At 33.5% G+C, this 25,167-nt stretch overlaps 1 protein-coding gene across 2 annotated transcripts in view; it reads right to left on the bottom strand.

Annotated features, from left to right (window-relative positions):
- Positions 1 to 25,167, bottom strand: part of SENP6 (SUMO specific peptidase 6) — a 116,341-nt gene that overhangs the window by 5,243 nt on the left and 85,931 nt on the right. For both annotated transcript variants that reach the window (XM_027852919.1, XM_027852920.1), the window contains 10 exons: positions 20,774 to 20,807; positions 19,256 to 19,444; positions 17,720 to 17,946; positions 17,132 to 17,244; positions 16,913 to 17,029; positions 14,822 to 14,944; positions 14,241 to 14,333; positions 11,090 to 11,502; positions 2,435 to 2,541; positions 61 to 146 (listed from right to left, as the gene is read on the bottom strand). In XM_027852919.1, the coding sequence (XP_027708720.1) occupies positions 61 to 146; positions 2,435 to 2,541; positions 11,090 to 11,502; positions 14,241 to 14,333; positions 14,822 to 14,944; positions 16,913 to 17,029; positions 17,132 to 17,244; positions 17,720 to 17,946; positions 19,256 to 19,444; positions 20,774 to 20,807 (1,502 nt within the window). The remainder of the gene's footprint in view (positions 1 to 60; positions 147 to 2,434; positions 2,542 to 11,089; positions 11,503 to 14,240; positions 14,334 to 14,821; positions 14,945 to 16,912; positions 17,030 to 17,131; positions 17,245 to 17,719; positions 17,947 to 19,255; positions 19,445 to 20,773; positions 20,808 to 25,167) is intronic.

Raw genomic sequence — 25,167 nt, 5'->3', positions numbered from 1 at the left:
TTGCCATTTTGCTTTTAGATACTCTCACTTTGTACTCAAGAAATATAAGTTAATACTTACTGTTTACAGATAGTAGGCTTCAGATGCCACTGTCCTAATTCAGAACTGCAGGTATCATCAAGACCCCCATCATCACTGCTATCTTCCTATAAAAAGGAACCATATTATTTATATTTGTAAAGTGTATAAGAACCCAAATAATGTTTAGTCAAAATAAATGCATAATCATTCTTATAGAAAATAATTTTACAAGTATGTATATATGAACTACGGGATAACTTCATGACTATTATGACTAATGTTGTCTAATATTAGATAATATTAATTTCATCCAATTCCACACATGGCAATAGTGACATGTAAAAAACAGTATTACAAGCCAGAGGTGTAAGAAGCTCTTTTACTGAACCAAGAATAAGACCCTAAGAGGGGATTCCTAAAACTTCAAATAGTGTCATTAGATTTTAATTTACATATATGTTCTCCTACCATTGCCCAGATTTCAATTTCTAAGTGGCATAAAAATTTACACCAGTGGTTTGAATGAAATTGTTACAAAGTAGGATATAATCCATGTTAAAGACACATTAAAAAACAAAACAAAACATTGGACCTGTCCAGCATATACATATACTTACTACTTACTAAGAATCTCTGAAGAGCCATCTTTTTTTCTTACAAAGACATGCCAATGACACATGTAAGACAGCAGCTTTTAAAAAAGTATGTAAAAAAATCACAGGGGCAGCTAGGTGGCGAAGTGGATAGAGCACTGACCCTGGATTCAGGAGGACCTGAGTTCAAATCCGGCCTCAGACACATAACACTTACTAGCTGTGTGACCGTGGGCAAGTCACTTAACCCCACTGCCTAACCAAGAAAAAAAAAAGAATCATAGATCTAAAGTTGGAAAGGATCTCAAACATCTCTCATGTTACAAATGAAGAAAATTAGGCTTAGGGATGTTAAATAACATGCCCAAGATCACAGAAATAATGCCAGAGCTAGATATTGAATCCAACTGTTTTTATTCCACATCCAGTGATTCTTCTATTGTACCATACTGTTTCCAGTAGCACTTATGGCTTATAAGTTCTTGATCACTCTTGCTGCAAGACCCCTTTCCCCCCAAAATAATTTAAATTTTTTGAGAATGTTTTTGGCTGGCACAAGAATGCAGCTTATGAAAACAAGAAATATAAAACAAATCTCCCCACCCTGGCAAACAAACAAACAAACAAAATCCCTAGGTTATTTATTTCTACTAGTCCACGTGGTGCTTTGACCAAAGAGCAATTCCATTAGGCCAAAGTCAAGAATATAATTATTAGATAAGATTAGTTTTTAAGGGAAAAATAAATTCAGATCTAGAACTGAACTATGTTCTTGGTCCACAAAAAAGGATGAAGAAAAAGCAGATGGCTCTCAAAGGAAATCCATTATCAGTTTTGAAAAATAATTCAAAGACATCCTGATAGAAGCATCAGTTATTATCAGCATCCATTAGCTGGTGTATCCAAAGTATAATACATTACCTTCACATAAATGATTCACACATACACATCAAAGCATGTGCTCAGGAACAATTAACCTTTAACTGAGGCTTCTAAGAAAAGATGTCTGGGGGCAGCTAGGTGGTGCAGTGGATAGAGCTCTGGTCTTGGGAGTCAGGAGGACCTGAGTTCAAATCTGGCCTCAGACACTTGACACTTACCACTTACTAGCTGTGTCACCCTGGGCAAGTCATGTAACCCCCAAATGCCTAAGCACAAAAAAAAAAAAAAAAAAAAAAGTCTGCATTTCCCCCCCGACCATGTAAATTTCAAAGCTTTAGGGCCTGTATCTGATTGTACGAACAAATATGTGCAAACAAATCAGGGGAAAATTTGGCAAATATATGAAAAATAAACAATATAGAACACAACACTCATGTTAAATAAACCAAGTTAAAAGATCACTGGAGAACTCAGAAGTGAAAAGATTATAAAATTGTCCTGTGTTTCCTTTTCCACTCATTCCAAATTTGAAATCATGTTTGATTCACCCTGATAGCAGACAAAAGACTAAATATGAATCATAAATACTCCTGTATGTGGAAAGTTACCTAATTAGCATATGCAACTTTAATTAGATATTAAACACTGAAGAGAGGGAAAGTAGTTCATAGAGCCTGAACAGATTTACCCTAAAGGCTTATAAATATAACAGTTCATTAAATTAAGAATAAATTTTTGAACAGAAAAAAAAGTTGAGAAAATGGAGTAGTTTTGTTTTGATATTATCCAAATTCATAGACAGTACAGTTTTATTACTTTTCAGAACTTATGGAAGTTGTTTAGTTCTCCCCTTGTAAAGTTCTTTTCTTTACAAAAATGTCTTTGAATTGAAGATAGGATACTACTGCCCATTCTTTTTACTTTGTATTATTCTTCACCTGGTTATCTTGATCTTCTGAGAAGTCAATAAGCTCATCGTCAAGCAATTTATTACCAGTATCAGCTGGCTCCTCACTATAATTTAATCTGATTCTGTTCAAACCATCTGTATCAGTAAGGAAAACAAACATTACATTAAAAAAAGTCACATATGTTTTTCAAGAATTCTATGGGTTAAATGTCAGTATTAACAGGTGCCTATTCAAACTTTTCTATACTTCCGAACAGTTGTCATCACTTGCATATTAGAACCACATAAAAATAGGATCCAATGAAACCTCTGTTTAATTGTTATTACCATAAGTACAAGATGATATAAAATATACAAAATTGGGAAATATCAACACTCTAATTTAGTGCCATACTAAACTACCAAAGGATTACTTAATAGAACGGAACAAAATAATAACAAATTCATCTGGACAGAAAAAAATGTCAGGGGAAATGAGGGCCTAGCAATAGTAGGTCTCAAATTATATTTCAAAGAAGCAATTTCCAAAATTACTTGTATTGGCAATAAAAAAAGTTTATCAATAAAACAGATCAGTCATATGAGTCCCAGAAGCAATCAAACAGTGGCACAATGTCTAATAATCCCACTGGAAAGTAGTATGGCAGATATTAAGTTTAGACTATCTTTTCAAATTGATATATGACCTAAACATAAAGGTCTTTCTTAAAGAAAGGTAGGGTATACGTTAAAAAACTATGGCATGCTCTTTTCCTCCCCATAGCATTAGAGATGCTCATAAAAAATAAGTCAATTTTGATTATATAAAATTGAAAATCTTTGGTACAAGCAAAATTAATGCAATTAAAACTGTATCAGTTAAATGAGAAAAAAGCTCTGTAGCAAATTTTTCTAATAATGGTTGATTTCCAAGATCTCTTAAAGATTTGATATAACATTTATGAACAAGAACTAATGAACAGGCAGGCAGTTTTCAAAACAGAAAATTCGTGCTTATCAACAATCACTTGAAAAAAAAAATTCCAATGATAGTGAAAGAAATTTAAACCACCCTGACTCTATTTCAAAGCCATCAGATTGGCAAAAATGATAAAAAAGGGAAAATAATAGTTGTTGCAGGACAGGTATAAAATACTCTTAGCGGAGCTCTGAACTAATCTGAACACTAAGGAAAGCAATCAATCAATCAATCAATCAATCAATCAATATTTATTGAGGGTCTACTATATGCCAGGCACCATGCTAGGTTCTAGGAACATAAGAACAGATAATGAAATAATCCCCATCCACAAGGACTAATGAGATAGAGTAGATAAATCCCCTCCAAAGACACTGAAACGTGTATATTCTCTGACACCATGATACCCACATGGCATGGTCAAAAATTTTATATGTATACACACACACACACATACATATAATATGACTTTTTTTGGGGGAGTAGTAAGGACCTGGAAGCAAAGTGGGTGTCCATCAACTGCAGAATAGCTAGACAAATTATGGTAAATATAATGGAATGCCATTGCTCCATGAGCAATGATAACTATGAAGAATTCAGAAAAACCTGACAAGATTTGAATAAACTGATGCAATTAATTATAAAAGAGTGGAATCAAGAGAACAATTATTAAAATGACTATAATAATGTCAAGGAAAACAACTTTGAAAGATTTAAGAACTCCTACCAATTGTGAATTGAGAAGATAGATAAGGAAGCGTACTTTCTCACCTCTTAGTGGAGATGTGATGGGCTATGGGTACAGAATGAGACATACATTTTCAGACACTGTCAAATTAATCTATTGATTTGCTTTGCTTGTTTATACTTATTTGCTTCTACTTGAAGGGAGTAGGACAGGTGGATAGTGGTAATAGTGACAGAAAAGAGCAGTAATGAAACCTTTCTAAAATAGACATGAGACCAAAAAAGACATGAGAGAAATATACAGACAAGCAAGGCAGTTTTGTTACTAGCATGTTAACTTTAATATACAACTTCAAAAATGTAGGTTAACAGAAGATAATGTTCATGTTATTTTTATATTGAAATGTTCATGATTGCTGGTGCTCATTAAGTTCATATGGAAAAAGAAATTTTAAAGAAAAAGTTAAAAGGACTAAAAGATAATTACAAGGCCATAAATCTGTATTATTAATTGATAATCTTCTATAAAGCCAAAATGTTTTTTTCAAGGATGATTTTAATGAAGTTTATTAAAAATATTGTGAACTCTTAATTTCATCAAAGCTAGCTGGTTTCACTTTAATTCTACTTGTACAAAAATGGTTTGCCAAGCAAAGTAAGAGTGTAAACAAGATTGGGGCAAGGATTTTCTTATTAGAAGTACACCACACTTTGCACAATAATATTGGATCCTGAAAAGTTACACATTAACCATTTTTGTGAAGAATTCTACTTTAAATGCACAACATTACTACTTAAAGGAGTTCTATGGGAAATTCTTTTGGAATGTAAAGAATCACCTTCAGATTTATATCTTTTTAAAATCTATGTGCTTTACTTTCAGATTTTTGTAAAAGCAAGGTTCAGTTGTAATACAGAATACATTTTTCAGTACCCACAAGAAATTTAAAAGCATTGATTTATATATAATCGATATATGTGCTGTAAGTCATTTTAATTCTAAGTCTATTCATTATGAGTAGACAGATTGAGGACGATCAAATGAGATAATGTTTGTAGAGTGCTTACCACAGTGCCTGGTACACAAGAGACACTTAATAAGTGTTCATTCCCTTCCCTTTTTCTTCTCCCCAGGCTGCATTCCAAGACTTTCTCTACATACCTCCATCCTGGATACCTCTGTTTTCTTCAACCCCAAGCTTCCTTTTACGTCTTGTCTTACCCCTTTAGAATGTAAGCTCCTTGAGGAAAGGGACTGTCTTTATTTCTGCTGGTAGTTGTATTCCAGAGCTTAGCATAGTGCTAAGCATACTGTAAGTGCTTAATAAATGCTTATTGACTGACTAGTAATAAATCTAAATTTCTTTAATACTAATTTAACAATATTCTATATAAAATTAATCATATGACTTTAATGTTATTTGTATCATAACTTAAAAAATCAAGATTAAAAACTCTAAATATATACTTATCACCTTATAGTGTATAAGAATGAATACACTCTGAGAGGCCAATTGCCAATATCTGGCTCAAATTTATTCAGCATATATTAGCAAAGCATGCAATGAGTACAGACCATAGAGACAAGTGTTAGGAACACACAAAGTTTACATAATAAAATATACAATGTTCCATGGCAAATAGGTCAGAGAGAGATGAAAAATTGAACTTCTTATGCTATATGAAGCTCAAAAGGATTAGACATTACCAATGGGGGTTCAGGGATGATGTCACTAGAGTTGGGCTTTAAAGAATCAATAGGAATTCAGCAGAAAGTGATATTCTGGGAACAGAAGGAGGGAAGAGGGAAGGAAGGCAGGATATGTGTTTCAAAAGGGTGGAGTTGGTAGGGTGTCTCAGATTATATAGAGTTTGGGAGTGTCAGACAAGGAATTGAATTTTATCTGGTAGAAAAACAGGAAGCCAAAGAATATTTCTGTGCTAGCATGATGTAACCAGTCTATGCTATTGTTATTAGACGGTCATCTTCTATAGGTTGCAGGTAAATGGGGTTGAGTGATCATATCACAATTTAGAATGAATAAATTATTATGAGTACCCCCTAGGTATAAGATACCAGGGCATGAATAAAGAAAAGGTCTAAAAGGCAACCCTAATCCTAGAACTTATCACTAGAGAAGAAATATGAAGTAAAATAAGGAAGGGGCTTAAGCAAAATACATTTTTTACTTAAAAGAAATAATGTGAGAAAAAAAGAAGGATGTCAGGAAGTAGTTTTTTTTTTAAATCTAAGAAAATGTAGGCTATTCTATTACTCTTTCATTAAAGTCACAGTACTAATTTAAAAATGTATCTCATTCATAAGTTATATTGAAATTAGCATTTTTAACCATTTGCCTGAGACAGCAAGCCTCTCAACTAGTTTAAAGCTCTATTGTAGATTCAGAAATGATATTTAGACCTTAAATATATGTTAATTATGTATCCCACAAAAGCTTCTCTTCGACTGAAAACTCCATTTCCCTTCAGCCTCCGTGTTTAAGACTATTTTGTGTCTAGTTAAAAGGAGATCATAGGATTTAGAGTGGATAGGGATCTTAAAGATTATCTAATACCACTCATCATTTTACAGCTGATGAAACTGAGACCACACAGGTGGTAAAGAGAGTCAAGTAACAAAAGAAAAAGGCTGAACATCAAAAATGAAAGGAAAAGGTCTCAACAAAATCCTAATGTACGAGCAGGTAAATTAACAAAGAGAATACTAAAATCAGAAGGAAGAATGAGTAAAACTATATGAGAATACAACATTCTCTTGGCAAATACAATATGAAGTGAAATAAAAATGGCTGATTAAAGAAAAATTTGGGATAGCCCAGAGAGCACAGAATAATAAGAAACTACAGAAAGAAAAATCACAGAAGAAGAAATAAGTGACAAATATTGGTCAGAAAATTTGAGCTCTCAATACAGAAAAAAATTACTTTTAATAAAGAATAACAAAAATAATTTGCAGATTAGGTAAAACTGAATCCAAGACAATTGCTTCAAAGAAGCAGAATCCCTGAGGAATAAAATAATGTATCTGAAAATACTGAAATGGAGGAAAATTTAGAAGATAAATAAATGGCAACAATGCTACAAGAACATACGAGATTTCTATACAAGCCAAAGTGACTGGCCTTGAAGTCAAGATGCACAGAGATATTCTACAGAAGTATCCTGGAAAAGCAGGAGAAATCAGAAAATCTGAATACCATAAAGGAAAAATAGAATACTACAAGAAAACAATCCAGGGAAATTCTTAATAGACAACAAAGCATCAGATGGATAAATCTAAATTGCTACCAGTAAGAAAAAAGAAAAGAAAAACTTCAAACTTTAAGACATAATGGTTAAATTTAACAATTTTCATGACAAAACAAACGCAACCCCCAAATTTTATAGAAGCCAGAACTTCAAATATGAAGGAAAGAAAATTTAAATAATATTAATCTGCTTTCAGAAAAACCAGAGGTTGGGGACTGGAAGAGGTTTGCTTCACTCCAAGATGGGGGCCAGAGGGTCTGGTTAAAGGACTTTCCCAAGGGTAAGGCAATGCCTGGCAAAGATTGTTGATAAGGTCCTTGTAGGAAGTTGGGAATAGTGCAGGGGAAAAGATTGGTCTGGAGGGAGTTTGGATGTTGGTAGGCCACTTTCTCTAAGAGTGGTGGGCCTTCAGAGCAATATCCTGATCCAGGGATGTGTGAGTTCTTAGGGATAAGCCATTTATTCTGGACTGTTCATGGGGAAGGCAAGGTTGAGAACAGGTACCAGGATTTGGGATACACAGCAACTTCTACCACACTGCATTGCCTCTAACTGATACTACTCTCTTTCTCAACTGGTATTTTAAAGAGTAAGGGACTTCTGGGTCATGTCACGAATCCCCATGACTTCTCAAACCTCTCCAAAACAGAAATTATGCATCAAAGATAAAACAACTTCAGCTGTCTCCATGTTCTAGCACAACCAGAATCGAAAGGAATTTTAAAACATAAAACAAACAAAAAACACAAACATAACCAAGAACCAGGAAAGTCATTGACTCTGAACTCACTCTTAACACCTCCGCTCGCCCAACAGCACTTAAGACTGCACTAGAAGACTCAAAGACGTAACACAGGCTTACATCAAAATCTGCGTCTATACCCAGTCTCCCCTACCCCCACCCCTCCTCCTTCCCTCTTTCTAGTGCCCTGGAGACCCTGAAATTTGCTCTGGCCTCAACAGCTAGCTTGGCCACAGTCTTTCAGGAGCAAAAATCTGCCAGAACTATAAGACAGACACCAGTACTGAAAAGTTCTGAACTGCTGTGCTGGGGAATAATCTTTTAACTTCCAGTGCCCAGCCAAAGAAAGAATTGAGGAGTGGGACAGATAACCAGGTCAGGAAACCCTGGGTGTTGGGGGCTGCGTAGCAAGCCCAAGGGAAAGAGTATAGCACCCAGCTGGGGACAGATGTAACCACTCAAGTCAATTGGGGAAGGGACCTAGGCTGGTGAATCATTAACTGCCCAGTGAGGAAGGAGGTATAAAAATGTGTAGAAGTACCTAGAATAGAAAAAGATTGTGTTTCAAAACCTGTTTTAAAATCAAGTACATTTGAAACTCAAAATTAATTTTTCTCATATAAACGATACTACTTATGATTGTAGTGAGAAGGGCCTGGCAATGTGCCATTGACCTTTTAGGGAATATTTTATAATATATGCCTCATTAGTTCTTCAAACCAGCAATGGGTGGTGGTGCTAGTGGTGTGAGTAAAAACAAAAGACAAAGAACAACAACAAAATCAAACCCTCTACTTTTATGTCCTGGAATAGCAATGTCTATCATGATTAAGGTTGGGTGCTGACGAGAGGCATACATAAATTAAATAAGCCTGCCATTACTATTTTCTTCCAATTCCAAGAAATGAATTTTAAACTCATGTTCTACAGAACATAATCTGAAAACCATCTACAAGCTTTTCCTGTAAACCATTACAAAGAGCTCTTGCTAGGAATGGTTGAAAAACTTACCAAGATTATACATATTAAAATACTCAGGTGAAAAGTAAGATTGCCCATTACTTTGTCTATATTACAAGAAGCTTAATAATGCCTGTCTCTATTTCTTCCCCTGACTAGGTAAGACATAATTGGACATTTACAGAATCCATTTCAAGTAATGTTATTCAGTGGTGACACATACACTACGTCAACTGCTTCTATCAAAGCCAAATTTTCAAAAAGCTAGCAATTTCAATAAGAAATATAAGCTGCATGCTTTACTATACTTTTAGCTACATAAATCAAAAAGTATAATAGGACGATTCCCATAACATGGAAAAGCAGTAGTGAAGTTATTCAAATCAATGATAATTAGATGAGAGACTTCATGCCATCAAAATCAAAAGACTTCACATCAACATCATCACCTAAATCATTTAAATATTCAAGTATAAAAAAAGACTATTGCTTCTTTTTATCCCAAGAGTGTGCCCAGGAAGAGACAAAGGAGTGAAGGGGCTTAAGAACATTCATCTGCCAAATGGATAATCCATACCTCTTCACTACATAAAAAGTGTCCTTTTTGCTTTAAAGATAAAAAACAAACTCTTCAGGTCCCCCACAAATAAGCTTATTTCATATTATTCTCTCTCACATACTCTACATTCCATCCATATCAGAATCTTAACTGTTTCTGGGACTCTTTGCATAGGCTGTCCTCTCATCTCATCAGTGTCCCAGTTAAATCACTAGCTTCCTTAGAGGATTAACTAGGTGCCTTTCTGGATTGGCACCTTCCCCTAACTTGTTAGCTCTCTCTTTTCTCAAATTATCTTGAATTTGCTTATCTGTGCACATTTTAAAATACAAGCTCTTTGAGGAAAGAATTTTATTCCTTTATTCCTAGCATAGTGTTTAGTATCACATAAATGCCTAATAAATGTCTGCTCAACTGAAATGAATAGAGGCTTAAGAGTTTGGATCATAATTTCGGAGGGAAACAAGTCTGAAAAGGTTGATCCACCCTTACTCGTCTATGTTAATACTATCTTTCACTACCCCAATTTTATTTCTTGCCTTTAGTGTTTCCTCTCTAAAATATATTCTCCTTCTCTTCCTTTTATCTTTTCTCATACATATTCCCTTTCCTATTATTTTTCCTGTTATAAAGCTTAAAAGTTATTATTTATAATGCTTCAAATTCCTGAGAAATAAAGCAGTCTACTTTTAAACCTTTTAATATGCCATAAAATAAAATGTTCCATGTATTTAATACATCTGACCTTAATTTAAATTAAGAGCTTTATTGCACTACATAATAAATATTCTGGGGAATACCTTTTCCTTCTATGTTACTCTGCAATAAGAATGGATATTCAGAATAGTTACCTAGAAGCACTGGAAAGTACTTACATAGTATCAAATTCTCTTAAAACACAAGACTAAAACAGAAATTAACCAGAATACTCCATTCACTAATCATTTAGTTTTAATTAAGGATTTATCTTACTGTACCTTTTTGAAACATATTTTCATGGTACTGAAACACCTTAAAGAAAAATAATTTTTTAAAAAATTAAATCATAGTACCACTGTAATTAAATAATTTCCAACTTGATATCTGAAATTAAAACAAACTCAAAAATTTCCATTATAATTCATGGTAAATTTTAAAAAAATATATGAAAGCTCAAAGAAGCCAGGACTAGCCATCTTAGGGTACAATATATGAAAGGGGATAGGGGACACGAGAAAGAACCATCAAGGATATTAAAATTTTTTTTAAAAAATAATTAATAGTTTTAATGTCAGCTATTTATTATAAGTCAATTATAAGGAATTCCTGAAAAGTAAAGCAATTCTTTGGTTTTTAAATACAGATAGACTTTTCCTGTTTTCGCACAAACAAGTTATTTTGGCTTTGACTCTAATATCAAAATGATTTAATTTCCATTTAAAAACACACCTTAATTGCTAATCCTCTTCACAAAAACATTAAAATTATTCTGAATGTTAGTCTTTTAAAAAACATTTAAAACACATACCTGTATGATGTGAAGGTAGAAATTCATTCTGCATGCCATTCTCATCTTTAGTCCTATTATCAAGTTTCTGACAAGCAGATTCTACTTTAGTTTCACATTCCATATGATTGATTTTTTTCAGAACACTTTTCCCACTACAAGGACTTTTCTGACAGTATAAGTCACTTTCTTCACTTACAGTGCCTGAATCAATTAAAGCCATGCTATGCTTTCTGTTTGGTATTTTCTTTATTACAGGCTTGGCAGGAGAGTTTTGTAAACTATCCATTTCATTTGAGGAAGAGGAAGAAGTACAGCTATCCTCTGCAGCTGAACCTTTTTGGTTGGCAATATTTTCATGGTACTGAGGATTTGGTTCATACTTGGGTTTCTCCAAACCAGGAAAACAAACAACAGCTAAAAACCAATGTGCACTGCAAAGAAATGAACAAAAATATAAAAAAAGAAACAAAAAAAATCAACTATTGTATATTAGTGAAATTTATGAAAGTTAGCAATTAATTAAAAATATTTTCCTGCTCTTCTGAACAAATTAGAAATGTTTAGTACTTAAAAAAAAAAAAACCCCAAAAAACAATTCACACATTCATTGCTCTTATCAACAATTCACTAATAGGACAAATCTGCTTAAAAAAAATACCTCTGTATTTTTAGAATTAACATTCATTTGAGATATTTTCCTATTTCCTTCATACAAAGTTATAGGAAGTACGGCTATTTGTTTACTTAAAATGAAATCACAATGTTAGGTAATCTTCTCTGTGAGCACAGCTGCATTAATGCCAATCCACCCCTATCTAAAACTTAAGACCAGGGCAACAATTCCCTCTTGGGACCAGTGGTAATTAACTTGAACTACTAATGTGAATGGTCACCTATGAAGAGCCAGAACAATTTCAAATCCCGTTTAAGTGATATACGCTTCCTGATTATTTATTATTCATTTGTCTGATCCATAGATGATCCTAACTTATTAGAAATCTGTTTCTTTTAATTTCCACCTTTCTATTAACTAATCCCATGACCTGCTTTAAAATAATTCATTTCCTAGTCATGATACTATGGACCAAGATATGTGTCGAATCCATTGTACTAATCTGACTTCTACGCCTTTACCCTCCTGGTAATTCCTTCTTTCCCTTCCTCATTCTTTGCTGGGGAAATTTTAACTCTCAGTGTCTGAGTGACCTTAAAGGCCTAATTTTAGTAAAACATAAAATCATAGGATATAGAAATTAATTTTCAGGAGACAACAAAATTTCAGGAAAACCAGTTTTAATATTTCTCTATACATTTACTTTGCTGTCTAAATATGTATCCTCAAGAGTTAGGACTATGTATCTATTTATGAGACACACAAGAGCACATTTTTATGTATTTTATAATTTCAGAAGGGAGTGCTGGGGAGTCAGTCCAAATAAGACCTTCCTTTCACTGAAAGCAGCACCGGGAAAGGTCTCACGCTCTGGTACCACCACTAATTGTGAAGGTGACAGAATTTATCAATTCTAACTGCTAACTATCATTCTTATGGGTTCAGGGTAGTTTGCCACTAAGGAGCCACCTATCCTATGTTTTAGACTTTCACTCTACTAACCCACTTATTAGATAAAAATAATAACCATAATAACAACAGAGACTATTACTTATACAGTGCTTCAAGTGCTTTATACATTATTTCACTTCATTTTCACAATAACCCTGTGAGAAAGGTACTACTATCACTCCCATTTGACTCATAAGGAAACTGAAGCTGACAAGAATTACACAACAATAAGTGATGAAGGAAGAATTTGAAAAAGTCGAGACCTTTTCCTCCTTGACAACAACTTCTCTATTTTTGTCCTTGAACCTTTGCTACCCCTACTCTCCTGGCAATTTGCCTTGTATTATCTCTTCTCTGTAATGTTCAATACCTCCTTATCAAGTGACTCTTTCTATATTGTTTATAAATATGTCCATATTTCTCTTACATTTAAAAAGTTTTGCCATGTTGCTACCATATCTTTAAGTTATCATCTTTCCTCTCTTTTAGGGCCAAAGGCTAAAAAATAAAAGTTGTTGCTTCCACTCTTTTACCCACCGTCCTCCCAATTTACTTTTCAACCCTTCCCTTGCTATCACATTTGAAGCTGCTTTATCAAGCAGATTTTCTCTTTGGGTTTTCTTCATACTACTTATCTGATCAATTTCCTCAGTCTTCTTTTGAAGGATCATCATCATTTCTGTGGGTATACCCTTGGCCAGTACCAGGCTATTTCTTCTTTCTATATTCTTTCAGTGCTCTCACAGTTTCTCCTTGATTAAACCATCATTTAATTCCCAAATTTAAATACACAGCCCTCATCACTCTCCTGAGCTCCAGTTCCACATTTCCTGTTAAACATGTTCATCAGGACATCCCACAAGCACCTCAGCCAATATGTTCAAAGCTGAACTTATTATTCCCTCTCCCTCTAAATAAATCCTCCTTCTTCAAGTTCGTATTTCTGGTGAAGGTAGCACTGTTCTAGCAACCAAGGTGTGCAACCTCAAAGTTGTCCTCTAATGGTCACTCTTACTTACCACCCCACCCCTCTTAATTATTTGCAGCCTTGCTGAATCTACCTCAGCAAATTCTCTTTCATCTGTCCCATTCTTTCCACCTCCTCACACCTCAAATATATTATTACAACACCCTCCTAAATGGGTTCCTTATATCAGGTCCCTCCCCTATCCAATGCTCTAATACACACACAGCTGTCAAAATGATATTCTCAAGGCAGCAGTGTGATTATATAACTCCCCAAATCAAGATATTTCAGCAGTTCCCTTCTAACCTGGAAAATCACACTAATGGAATTAGATATTAAAGAGAATATTGATAACAAGAAAAAAAATTCTTGTTTTAAAACTATGTGTCCAATAGCTGAAAAATACTTGAATAATTATGCTATAGTAATATATGTGAAAATTTTATGATCCAGCAATATCATGTAGGATTCATTAAAAAATTTTAAGTAGCTTACACAACGTGAATATGCACAAGTTCTTACTAAGAAGCTGTTTTGTAAAAGTAATCAATTAACAGTTTATTTGGTTTTACCCTGAAAACAAGTATTCAAAGAACACCACCACAAATGTTGTAGATATAAAAGAAATGTCTACTCACGCTTCATTGAGGGGAACAAAAATAAAATCCTTTTCAAAAATATCTACATGCCGAGTCCATGTTTTAACACGCCCATGTCGCTTCTGTTGTATCCTATAAGATGAAATAAAGAAATGATGCAATGTAAGGATTTTTTAATGCATTAGAAGGTCCCTCCACTGTTTTATAACCATATTCACTGTCAAACTAAAACTAACACCCTCCGTGTGACGTAAAACGTTTTGGAGTCAGAAAAAAGAAAGGCTGAGGTCAAGTCAAATCTTCAAATTAATATAATGTAGGCAAGTCATAGTAACAAATATGCCTTGCACTTCTTGTTATTAGCTATCAGCAAAAATTAAGTCATATCATATACTGTGTCTCACATGAATGAAACACTTTCCCTCACCTACCACCCAAAAAACCCCCATCAACCCAGGCATAATATGTAGACTGCTTTTAGATTTGATAAAAATCAAGACTCCAGGAAAACACTCCCCTTTTACTTCACAATCTAACATAAGCTCTCAATCAGAATAGCATGCTGTGATATTTATTAACATTTAAAGAATTTTTTTAAAAATTGTTTTAACCCAACTTACGATAGGTTTGTTGTTTCATGAAGATTTCTTCTCTCTCTTTGATTAAGGCGTTTATAGAAAAAAGAGCTAAAGATATGAATTCGGTCAGCATCTTCTTTATTCAATTTTTCAAGTACCAAATACCTAGTTCAGAAACAGTTAATTCCATTATGTTTTATTGTGTGAACTTATTATTTTAACAAAAACTAGATCTAAATTCAGGGATCAAATAGGAATTTAATCCAAATATGTATTCATTTCCTAGAACTAAAACAAGTGACTGATATTTTACTTGGTTCCTCAGTCATGACCCACACATACAACATCCTCTGAGATAAATGCAAATACAAAGAAGTGAAACTATGACTTGAAAGTTGTAAGTATTTTTATTGGTTTTTATCTAAACTGTCAAGAAATTCCTACTAATGTCACAATAATTTTTCTATCATAAAACAGATGTCATTAGATCTAAAGCTTTTTCGGGATCACCAGAGTTTAATTCCACATCCAAACTCACTGCTTATCTGCCTATCACTTTCTATACTTAGTGGGACCACAAGGATTGTACATGAGATAGAGCAAGAAAGCAGGAATTACAACATATTATATTTATTCTTCTCTCACATCGTGAAATATTCATGTGTAAATCAAGAAGTGAAGTTACCCTACAGTTTAACTGAACTCACCACAAAAAGTCTTTCCACTTACTGTTCATTACAATATTGTACTTTAAATGTTTTGCTCTATAGCACTTTCAAATATCACTTTTTTTCTGGTTTAAAAATAAAGGATAGAGCACTGTAGCAAGAATAAAAAAAGAGCCTGAGCGCTACTCTTGACACCAATACTAGCGTACAATACTTCTAAGTCTCAGTTTCTTTTTCTGTATAATTAGAAACAGCAAAAAGCACTAATCTCTTCCTTAGCAGGATGCTGTGAAAAAATAAATGTCTGTGAACATGTTCTGAACTGTGGGATTATTTTCTTCATCTGTAAAATAAGAGCTTGGACTAGACAATGGAACCCTTTCAGTTCTAAAATTCTATGCTCTTTGGGAGTAAATGCCTAAATTCTTTTATCAAATTATTTTTTAAAATAATTTACAAAACAAATGTACTGAATTTTGAATATTCATTCAATTGCTCTGACATCACTGAAATCTGATGCTTATAATTTCTAGCATAACATCTCAAATTTACATATACTGGTATCTAGTTCAAAAAGGCATCATAAGATACTTCTGATTATAGGAAAACCAATGTTTCAGTTCTTATGAATCCAGAAATCTATTTACTATACTTGTTAAATTTTAATAATATAATTCAACACTAAAATAACTCAATCACTTTGAAATCCCCAAAGCAACATGAGCACTGAAGCCTACAGCATTATTAATGCCATAATTGGTGCTGGGTAAAGCAGATCACATATATCTGAGGAAAAGAAAAGACCAACAGAAAGAAAAGCCCTTGGAGAGTATACAAAGCATTTCCCACCAATAAGAACATGTTTTTTCCCTTTCTCTAAATGTTACTGGCTGACTTCAGAAGCAGAATGTATTCTGTAAACTTGAAAAATACATGCTAAATAAGGAAACTAAACTTAGAAGACTCAAAGAACATTAGAGATGGAAGGGATCTTGGAGATCAGCTAGTTTGAGGGAGGTAGCGATACGGTGGATCCCATTAAAATCTGCAAGTTTCCATGTGCAATCAAAACTTGTTTTAGCCATAACCATGTCTGCTGTCAATACCTAGAGAACTCTTGAGTCCTTTTCTTGTTACTCAAAGCAGTTTAATTCCATAATCTTCTTAAACATCTTTTCTACCTTCTATCCATGTAAACAGATTTCAGAATTGAATGTTTCCAAAATAACGGACAGAGAAAAATAGCTCTGAGAAAGAGGTTTGCTTTCTAGCTAATTTGTTAGGATTGATTTATAGTTAGAAAATGAAGCAAATATTCTTTTCAAATTTATCTGACATATTCCTTTTTAACACACTCTAGTAAAAAATTTAATGTGTACAGAAAATGAAAGACAAAATTGTAACAAGAATTTTTAATAATTAGTGATTACATGTCATTTAAAAAAAACCATGAAAACTAACTTACTTTAAATAAAAATCTATAATAACATCATTTAAAAATTCTCCTTCATTTAGACAGTGTAGATCTTCATTAGTAACACAGATGCCTCCCTTTGCTGGAGGTGGTGGATATACTATCAATCTGAAACAAAAGAAAAAAAAAATACATATACATAAACACACACACATGCATATTTTAGAGAAAACAATAACACATCATTTAAAACTACAAAAATCTTCTCACTTTTCTATAGGACCAATAAAGACAGTATGTGGTTCTCCAATTTCCTCGTCCTCATCAAAAAATTGGAACTGCGGTGGTATGTTTCTCAATTGTACTTTGGGTTCAAATGAAACCTGGTAGAGAAAGTTAAAATAAGAATTAGTTCCCAAAGCCAAGAAGAAATTGACTTCTCACTTTCATTAACAAGAATATAAACACACGAGGAAGAGTCATCTAAATTTTGTTTTTTAAAGTCAAATGATGGAGGCTGAAAATAAATCAAGAAAGCACTTTCTTGTATTAAATTTTCAAAAGGGACAACAAATGAAATCTGTGGCATAATTTTCTATTCTTGATTAATAGTTTCAATTCAACCAACATTTACTAAGCAAGACAAGAGAGGTACATATATGAATAGTAAAATGCAAACAATAAGAACCTCTGGTGTGACTACTGCCATACCTTAACTGCACAAGAACAATCTGATGCCTAGACTATTTAACACAAAAAAAAAAGACTTTGTGATGAATTCAATTATATTTAAGATTTTAAAATTCTAACTATTTCTTGGAGAATATCACAATTATAAAGGTATTTAAAAAAAATTACATTTTTTATTTTGCTTTCTTTTTGCAGAGAACTTGCTTTGGAAACTTCTTCATAGGTTTTTGTAAAAGCAACAAGTCTTCCATTGGCTTCTTCAAAGGATATTTTCACAAAAAAATCAGGAATATTATTTCTGATACCAATTTCAGTAATGATATTTTCAAATACTATATTTGCCTGTGTATCAAGACCAGTTTCAAAAATTAAAATAATATATTGTTCTTCAGGACCTAAAAAGAAAGAAATGTACATGTAAGCATAAAAAGAGGTCATAATTCATTCTGAAGCATAACATATTTTTATACTTCTTGTTGGTAACAGATAAACACACTAGACTAGGTGCAGGGACATCCAACTTCCCAGAATAATATCTAAAATCATGCCTAGAACAAAATATCGAATACTGTTCACTAATTGCAGTAGTATAAAGATAGCTGTTAGCTGGAAAAGGTGGAGCAGGTCTGTGCCTTTTGAGTCTGTCCCTGGACCAGTTTGGAAAACTGGACCAATCTAGAAAGATCTATCAACTGGTCACAAATTCATCTACTTCAAAATGTCAAGTACATTTAATAATATAAATACATGCTACATATACAATACTTTAAAATAAACTAGTTTAATAGGCTGTATACAAGTTAGTTAGAAAATGTTCTGAGTAACTATGCCCAAAGAGCTATAAAACTGTCCATATTCTTTGAACCAACAATTAACACTTCTAGGTTTATATTCCAAAGAGTAGAAAAAGGAAAGGACCTGTAAGTACAAAAATATAGCAGCCTTTTTGCGATGATAAAGACCTGAAAAACTGAGGGCATGCCCATCAATTTAGGAATGGTGAAACTAGTTATGGTATATGAATGTAATGGAATACTACTGTAATATAAGAAATGATGAAGGGGATGGTTTCTGGAAAACTTAGGAAGACTTATATGGAATGATACAGGAGAACAATATATACAGTAACAGCAAAATTATCAAGATAATCAGCTGTGAATGACTTAGTAACTCTGATCAATACAATGATTCATCACAATTCCAAAGGACTCATGATGTAAAATGCTATCCACCTCCAGATAGAAAACCAATGAACTCAGAGGAGACTTGCAGCGCTTCTTAAATTGTGGAGGTCATGAAAACTTTGGCAACAGGAAAAGGTTTCTGAATGCACAATGACCAAAATTAAAAAATCAAATGCGTAATGAATCCAAGGTGTTTCTGGCAGTACTTGCCCTTGTTGCATTGAGCAAATTCACTGCAGCATGCACACTTTGCACTGCACATGCCCTCAGGCTATGCAATACCAAGCAACTCTGCTGAAAATGAAGTGAGGTTAACCACCTCACTTCAAGATAAGCTTAAATAGTAGTAGAATTCAACAAATATTAACAAAACAAATACTGAGCATCTATTATGACGAAAGCACTAAACTAGTATGTAAATGGTTTCTGATCTTGAACCTCTCCCTCTATACCAGACAGAATACATGCATATATATTTACTCTGCCCTACCCCAATTCTTGACTTGCCAATTTAACTTACTTTCTCCTTCACAATCATACCAAGAATTATCTCTCTCTCGGTTCATCTTCAGTTGCATTCTCAGGCTATGACAAGCAGCTGGTATTGTTTGCAGAAATACTACAGGTAACTTTCTGACACTACACCATTCACATTTAGTAAGTTCAGAGGTTTTTAAATCAATCTCTTGAATATCACCACTCTCGAACTCTGGAGGAAAAATCAGTAAAATATTCAATTCTTTATTAAATTTTCTTGAAGGATGTTCTCACTACTGTTAAGAAAGTAAAACCAAAAACAGAAACATCTGATTCACAATTATTCAATTTTCAAACCATTTCTTAGTAATAATAAATTTCAAATCTTTACAATTATAAACCCTGTGTGCAAATTTATGATTTAGTGTAGCTGATGTATGTAATGAAATTTTTTTTCAAATTGGCACTGAAATGTTGACATTACATTGAAACACTTATAGACATATGGTCTATATAGACTATATATAGTCTATATAGTCTATAAAACACATAGACAGAGTGTTGGCTTTTAGGAAATGAAGTAGCAGACCCCAATTACAGATAGTCCAAATTTCTCAAAGCAACACTATAATGAAATGTGAAGTGGAAAAAAAAATGCAGAATTATAATTAGTGCTTATATTTAAGGAATATTGGGTGTAGCCTCAAACGAGACAGAAGGGTAAGACAAGTTCTACTTATTAGAGTATACTTTTAAACAGAAAAAGTGTGCTGCTAAAGGGATTACTAAAATAGCAGTAATAGCTAACACTTAAAGAGTGTATTAAAACAACAAATTAATTTAAGGCTCACAACTCTACAGGAGTCAATTGCAAGCATTATTACCTACATTTCAGAGGTAAGGAAACAAACTTAGAGAGGTTTAATGACTTGAGGCAGCTTGGTGTAGTGGAGATGATATTGGATTTGAATCCAGAAAAACTTGAGTTTCAATCATAGCTCAGACACTTACTAACTGGGTGACCCTGGACAAGTTATAGAACTTCTCTGGGTGGGCCTCAGTATTCTCATCTGTAAAATGGGATGGTTGGACTCAATGTTTTCTAAATTCTCTTGCAGCTTTAAATCTATGAAACTTATCAAATGAGATAAAATGTAAAAAACTGTGATACTTTAAAATATTCTATAAATGCTATTATGATGACCCTAGTCAAGATCACATAGCCAATACGTTGTAAAGGTCCAGGTCTTGAACCCAAGTATTCTAGCTTTGTCTTTAGCTTATAATGTAAGCTCAACCTTAATCATTCCATGTGCTTTAAGATAAAATGATATTTTACTAGACTGTACCTTATTTCTCTTTGTATTCTTCACCCACCCAAAGAAGATAAAAGAAAAAAGAAATATTGTATTTGAAGAGTACTTAAACATCTAATGAAGATAATGAAATGACTAGTCATTTTAATAACTGTTCCTTAAGCATCACAACATCTAATAATGTCTTTATAAAATATATTTTAATAACTGGAATGATAAAAAAATGTAAAGGAAAAAGATCTTACCCTCTAGGTGAATCTTGATAAAATCTAAACAAAACTGAAAAAAAAGGGATAATATTAGCACGTTTTATTGTCCTAGATATACAATTAAAAAATGGTAAATCATAAAACAGCTCATACTTCTACAGGACTTGATTTATTAGTTTTTTTTTAAATAATAGTTCCAGATATACCGTGCCACATAATCAAAATGAATTCCATTTTGTAACAAAGCAATACAACTAAACAATAGATAGACTGGTCAATACAATGAATGGAGGTTAAGCTGCTTTTCAGTGGTCTCATTTGTATTATACTGTGCATATTATTCTCTTGGTTCTATTTACATCAACTCAGCATTAGATCACACAAATCGACCCAGATTTTAGATTTATTATTTCTTATAGCAAAATAGTATTCTATTACATTCATATTCCAATCTATACAGCCATTCCTGAATTTATGGGCAACCACAAAATATGTCACTATGAATGTTGTTGTATTTATGGATTGTTATTTCTCTCTTTGACCTAGGGGGTACATGCATAGTAGTGGGGATTTAGTGATTCTTTATACATTATTCCACATTTTTTTTCTAGAATGGTTAGATGTTCCACTAGTGGCTTTTGTAACTATACTAATCATGAAGAACTTTTAATACTATTTCCATCTTTTACCTTCTTTGCTACTTTTATCATTCTGAAGTCAAACTTCAGAGTCGACTGAATTTTTATTTCTCTCATAACTGATATGGAAAATCTGGGCTCAAATCACTGTTTTTACATTAATTGTGGGACCATGGATGAGTTGCTTCTTCTGAGGTTTATTCCTTACTTTTTAAAAAAATTTGTTTTATTTAGGTTCAGAAGCTGTGCTCTAAAGAGTACATGGAACTCTCACTGTAGAGAAATTCTGTTTTTAAGATAAGTAGAGAAAGTAAAAAATACTTGGTAGTCTGAAACTACCAAACACTCTACAGAAATACCTAATTAAAAAAAATACCTAATAATAGAGAAATACAAATTTCTTGTGCGTAAGCTGAGTTAATACAATAAAAATGACATCATTATCTATATTTTTGCTTATTCAGTATCACACCAATGAAACTAACAGGTCACTTACAGAGCTAGAAAAAATAAATAATAGAATTCACCTGGAGGTATAAAGGGTCAAAAATCTCATAGGAAATAAGGAAAAAGTACCAAAGAAGAGACCTAGGAGTACCAAATCTCAAATACAACAATGCAGCAAAATGATATGTTAAGAAATGAAGATTCATAAGCGGAACAGACTAGTGACATTACATACAAAAGCTAATGAGTCTAGTGGTCAATAAACCCTATTATCCCATATAAGGAGGCAAGGACAGATAAAGAAAGAACTGAATGAAGGAATGAATGAAGCAACCTGGGGAAATCAGGTTTAGACTTACACATCACACTATACACAAAGATAAGCACCAAATGGATACAAATACTTAGATATGTTCCAGAGGACTCTTATGATTCCAGAGGATCTATGTTAAAACAGGCTACCTGAGAGAGAGAGGTGATGGACCTAAGATGTAGAAATTAAGACATGTTTTTGGACATTTCGGGGGGGGGGGGGATAGTGAAAGGGAGAGAAAATAAATACAATTGGGAAGAGAGAAGAGAACTCTCCCCATACCAATGCAGATTTGTATCTTATAGTCTTGGAAAGTTGTAGGAGTGTAATAAGAGATTACTTTCATTTGATCCATACAATAACCCAGGGAAATTGGTGCTATTATTATTATCTCCACTTTACAGATGATGAAACTGAGGCAGAGAGTGTTAAATGACTTGCCCAAGTTAAGATGGCTAGCAAAATTTGAATTCAGGCCTTCCAGCCTCCAGGTACAGCACTCTACTCTTTGTCACCTAGTTATTTCATCCAAGATATTTGTAAGGTGTGACTATCTCAGCCAGTGATCTACTAAAGTGAGCAACTGCTTTTTTTCCTGCATGGATTTCTAGGTTGCTCTCTTTCGAAAGGCTACAGATATCACTGAACAGGTCCTATGATATTCTGGGCATGACATATCCTACCATGTTATCTGCAAAAAGGAACATCTGGATGAAACATCTACAGGGATTCCTTCATTTGCAATCTGTGTAAGACAATCTCACTAGTGATGAATAAGATCTGGTGACCCTGTCTACCTCTTTTATGCTTCCCTTGATAGTTGTAGAGGATCACTTAAAGTTACCTCTGTGGTTGTTATCTATTAAGTATTCTTGAATGGTTCTTGGAAGACTCTTTACAGTTTCATTTACCTCTACCAAATCAAATACTTTAAAACAAGCAATAAACATAGTGCTATACTGTATTCCATACGCTTTTGACAAAAGTGACTAAAAAGAGACAGCACATTGGAGAGAATTATCTTTAGGCTCTTTTCAACTGACACTAAAATGGCAGGATCTTGAGATCCCTAATCATCTTGGTTTGGGAACAGTCCAGCTTTTTCAATGTCATTCATTGTCAAGTAGTGCCCAGAATAGAATAAACTATTCTAGGCAGGTATTCTACCTATTATAACTAGAATAGGTATTCTAGGTATAAAAAGAGATTCACACCTCCCTAGTCATTGATACTATGCATCTCTTAAAACAGTCTACCATTATATTAGCTAGCCATACTTCTTTCAACTATTTGATACTTTTGAAATTGAATTTTTTTGAATCCAAGTATAATAATATTTATCACTATTAACTCAATCTTATAGATTTGGTCTCTACCAAAATTTTAGATTATGATTCTGTCATCTGTTATGTTAGTCACTCCATCTAGCATTGTGTAATCTATAAATAAAGGTAAGACTTTAGTCAAGTCACTGATAAAAATGTTAAACAACAAAGGTTCAAGCACAAATTTCCGGGCACTGCAATAGATATCTTCTTCCAAGCTGACAATCAATCATTAAAGATAATTGTTTACATCCAGCTCTTTAACTAGTTCTGAATACAGTCACTAATATGATAATAAAAAGTAAGAGAATAACTTCACATGGACTTCATTATCTCTATCTAAAATGTACTACAAGAAGAAGTAGAAATGGAACTAAAGGGAATTAAATGAAGAATGGCTACACCTACTAAAATATATGTACTCAGAGAAAGTTTGTGCTGAAGGTGACAATTTCAAGGCATTCCAGGGATCTGTTATCAAATTATCTTAAAAAAAAAAAAAAAGAAAGAAAAAAAAATTCCTTCTTGACCATTTCAGATTCCACTAGGAAAAAGAAATTTTAGATGGTCAAGTCCTACAAAAGCTTGTTTTCCTACAGCACTGTTCTCATTGTGTCAAGTGGATATGTAGAGCTCTCTAAATAAGATCCATAAACTCTCTTGAGTTCAGTCTAGCCATCCACAAATGAAAAACCAAATGGATACAAAATAGCTATTGTCCAGGCTATCATTCATAACTAGATGGACTCTTATCAAAGTCTGCTGTCTATGTTGCTACGCCATGAACAGAAATGAAGATAGACAATTAGTAAGAAGAGAAGATACTGGAATGCATTATAGAAAATGTAGTGATTTTAACGACCTGAAGCTTCTCCCTCAAAGTCTCTTCTTTTGAATGCCACTACTGGCATGCAAATCATGTAACCCCATGATTTCAGAATAACTAAATCTGCAGGTGACCTTTCATAGTAACTTTCAAAAGACCATAAGATATTACCAAGTATTACTTATGAGAAAGAAATATAATAACAGACTTCAAATACATGCTTGGTCAGAAAAGATATGGTCCAATCAGGCAATAAAAGTGAGCAATAGCCTTACTAAAGGTTTTAATTACACAAAACACACACACACACACACCCCCCAGCCAAAATAAAAAAATAATTTTTTTTAAAAGGGATGATAGCATCGGGCAAATCTTCTATAGACTTATCGAAGGAAAATGCAAGAAGTTATACAGAAATGAAAAAGTTCAGTGGGTTATGGTCTTATCAAGTGAAGGGCACACCCACCTCACTGAAATCACATATCAAAGCTTGTAAGGTCAGAAAGACTCAAATGTTTTCTTTTTCTTTCTTTCTTTTTTTTGGGGGGGTGGGGTTGAGGGAATTCGGGTTAAGTGGCTTGCTTAGGGTCACACAGTTAGTAAGTATCATGTGTCAAAGGCCAAATTTGAACTCAGGTCCTCCTGACTCCAGGGTCGGTACTCTATCCACTGCGCCACCTAGCTGCCCTGTCAAATACTTTCTAAAAATACAAATGACTTGTTGGGAATATGGAGCCAAAAATAATGTTTTGGGGCACCCCCTATATGGTACCACACTTTCATGGATATTGTAAATGACTGAAAATATACACCTATGTTTTTCTTATTAGCTCTCTTAATAATCTTTGAACATATTATGATTCTGAAAGTATTTTGCTTCT

The sequence above is a fragment of the Vombatus ursinus genome, unplaced genomic scaffold (assembly GCF_900497805.2).
Source record: "Vombatus ursinus unplaced genomic scaffold, bare-nosed wombat genome assembly UNPS02009835.1, whole genome shotgun sequence".
Lineage (NCBI taxonomy): Eukaryota > Metazoa > Chordata > Mammalia > Diprotodontia > Vombatidae > Vombatus > Vombatus ursinus.
This window is presented reverse-complemented; position numbering and strand designations above follow the sequence as displayed.